Genomic DNA, 1750 nt, shown 5'->3' with positions numbered 1-1750 from the left:
CTGCAGCAGCGAATGCATGGAGAAAGCAGAGAGAAGCGCTCTGCTGCTGCTGCTGCTGCTGCTGCTGCTGCTGTTGCTGCTGCTGCTGCTGCTGCTGTTGGCGAGAGCCAGGGGAGCATCTACTTGCATCTCAGTGTCGTATTTGTTTTGCTGCTGCTGCTGCTGCTGCTCGTGCTGCAGTTGCTGCTGCTGCTGCTGCTGCAGTTCAAGCTGCTGCAGCAGCAGCAGCAGCTCCTCCGTATCTACAACTAGATGGGGTGTATGCGCAGCAAAGCCAGCAGCAATAAGTAAATCAATAGGCAGCAGCAGGGGGCCCCCATACCCTATTTGCTTCTGCTGCTGCTGCAGCAGCAAGCAGCTGTCCATACACCCCAATAAACAAAAACCTAAAACCTCATTATAATTATATAATTTTGCTGCTGTTACGTCTCCTATTGCAACAGATATTATCACCTGCTGCAGCAGCAGCAGCAGCTGCTGCTGCTGCTGCTGCTCCTCCTCCTCATCCTCATCGTCGTCCTCTGCTGCCCCCCATGTACTGCTGCTGCTGCTGCTGCTGCTGCTGCTGCTGTGGTCTTCTGCTTCTGCTGCTGCTGCTGCTGCTAGCCGGTGTCTTATAACCCGCAGCAGCTGGCGGTGCAGCAGCAGCGATGCTGTTGTTTGCTGCCCCAGCAGCAGCAGAGAGAGCTGAGATGCAGCAGCAACTCCTGCTTGTTTTGTTCTTGCTGCTGCTGCTGCTGCTGCTGCTAGCTTTGCTGCTGCAGCATACTGACGCCCCAGCAGCACAGACACACGAGGCCCTTCATCCAGCAGCAAATCTATACAACACGTTCCACTCCTGCTGCAGCAGCTGTTGCTGCTGCTGCTGCTGCTGCTGCTGCTGCTGCTGCTGTTGCTGTTGCTGCTGCTGCTGCTGCAAATGGCTCTACCTGTCCCGCCTGCAGCCTCCGTAAAAGCACAGCAGCAAATACATCCCTCTATCTGCTGCTGCTGCTGCTGCTGTTGCTGCTGCTGCTGCTGCTGCTGCTGTTGCTGCTGCTGCAGCAGCAGCAGGTCGAGGGAAAAGATGCTGCAGCTGCTGCCGTGGCGCAGCAGCAGCCGCTGCAGCAGCGGCGGCGGCAGCGTATCAGCAAGGTTCTCTGTTAGCTTTTGGTGCTGCTGCTGCAGCTGCATGCATGCACACTTGCTGCTCCCTTCTCTCTCCTCCTGCTGCTCCTGCTGCTGCTGCTGCTGCTGCTGCTGCTGCTGCTGCTGCTGCTGCTGCTGCTGCTGCTGCTGCTGTGTTTGGGTGGTGGGGCCTATATATACAAGCATAACATCCGCCCCTAGTAGCTGCGGCAATGTAACCGGCTCAGGCAGAGTAATTCTCCTTCGCTGCTGCAGCTGCTGCTGCTGCTGCTGCTGCTGCTGCAGCTGCTGCTGCTGCTGCTGCTGCTGCTGCTGCTGCAGCAGCACTGGTGCTAGCCCTATGGCGCCGTCTTCTCTAACAGCAACACGAAACACCTTTCTGCTGCAGATGCTGAGAAACTGCTGCCCCTCAATTACTTCTATTTGTTCTCTCACTTCTACTCTTGCTGCTGCTGCTGCTGCTGCTGCTGCTGCTGCTGCTGCTGCTGCTGCTGCTGCTGCTGCTGGTGGTAGTTGATGAGGACCCAGGAAGCAAAGCTGCGAAGCACGCATAGCTGGCAGTTTATATAACTCGAAATATTGCTGCTGCGCTGGATCAGCTAGCAGCACCTCTTGCTGCTGC

General features: G+C 56.9%; 1 protein-coding gene across 1 annotated transcript in view; it reads right to left on the bottom strand.

Moving 5' to 3' along the window:
* The window catches only part of EMH_0084760 (uncharacterized protein), a gene marked incomplete at both ends in the record, with an annotated part of 2252 nt that extends 572 nt beyond the window's left edge, over positions 1-1680 (bottom strand). The window contains one exon of the mRNA XM_013500818.1: positions 124-1680. Coding sequence (XP_013356272.1) covers positions 124-1680 — 1557 coding nt within the window. The remainder of the gene's footprint in view (positions 1-123) is intronic.
* Positions 1681-1750: the final 70 nt, after the last annotated feature.

This window comes from Eimeria mitis, genomic scaffold (genome assembly GCF_000499745.2).
Source record: "Eimeria mitis Houghton genomic scaffold, Emh_scaff5901, whole genome shotgun sequence".
NCBI classification, from domain to species: domain Eukaryota; phylum Apicomplexa; class Conoidasida; order Eucoccidiorida; family Eimeriidae; genus Eimeria; species Eimeria mitis.
The sequence above is the reverse complement of the archived record's forward strand: the minus strand, read 5'-3'. Positions and strand labels throughout refer to the sequence as shown.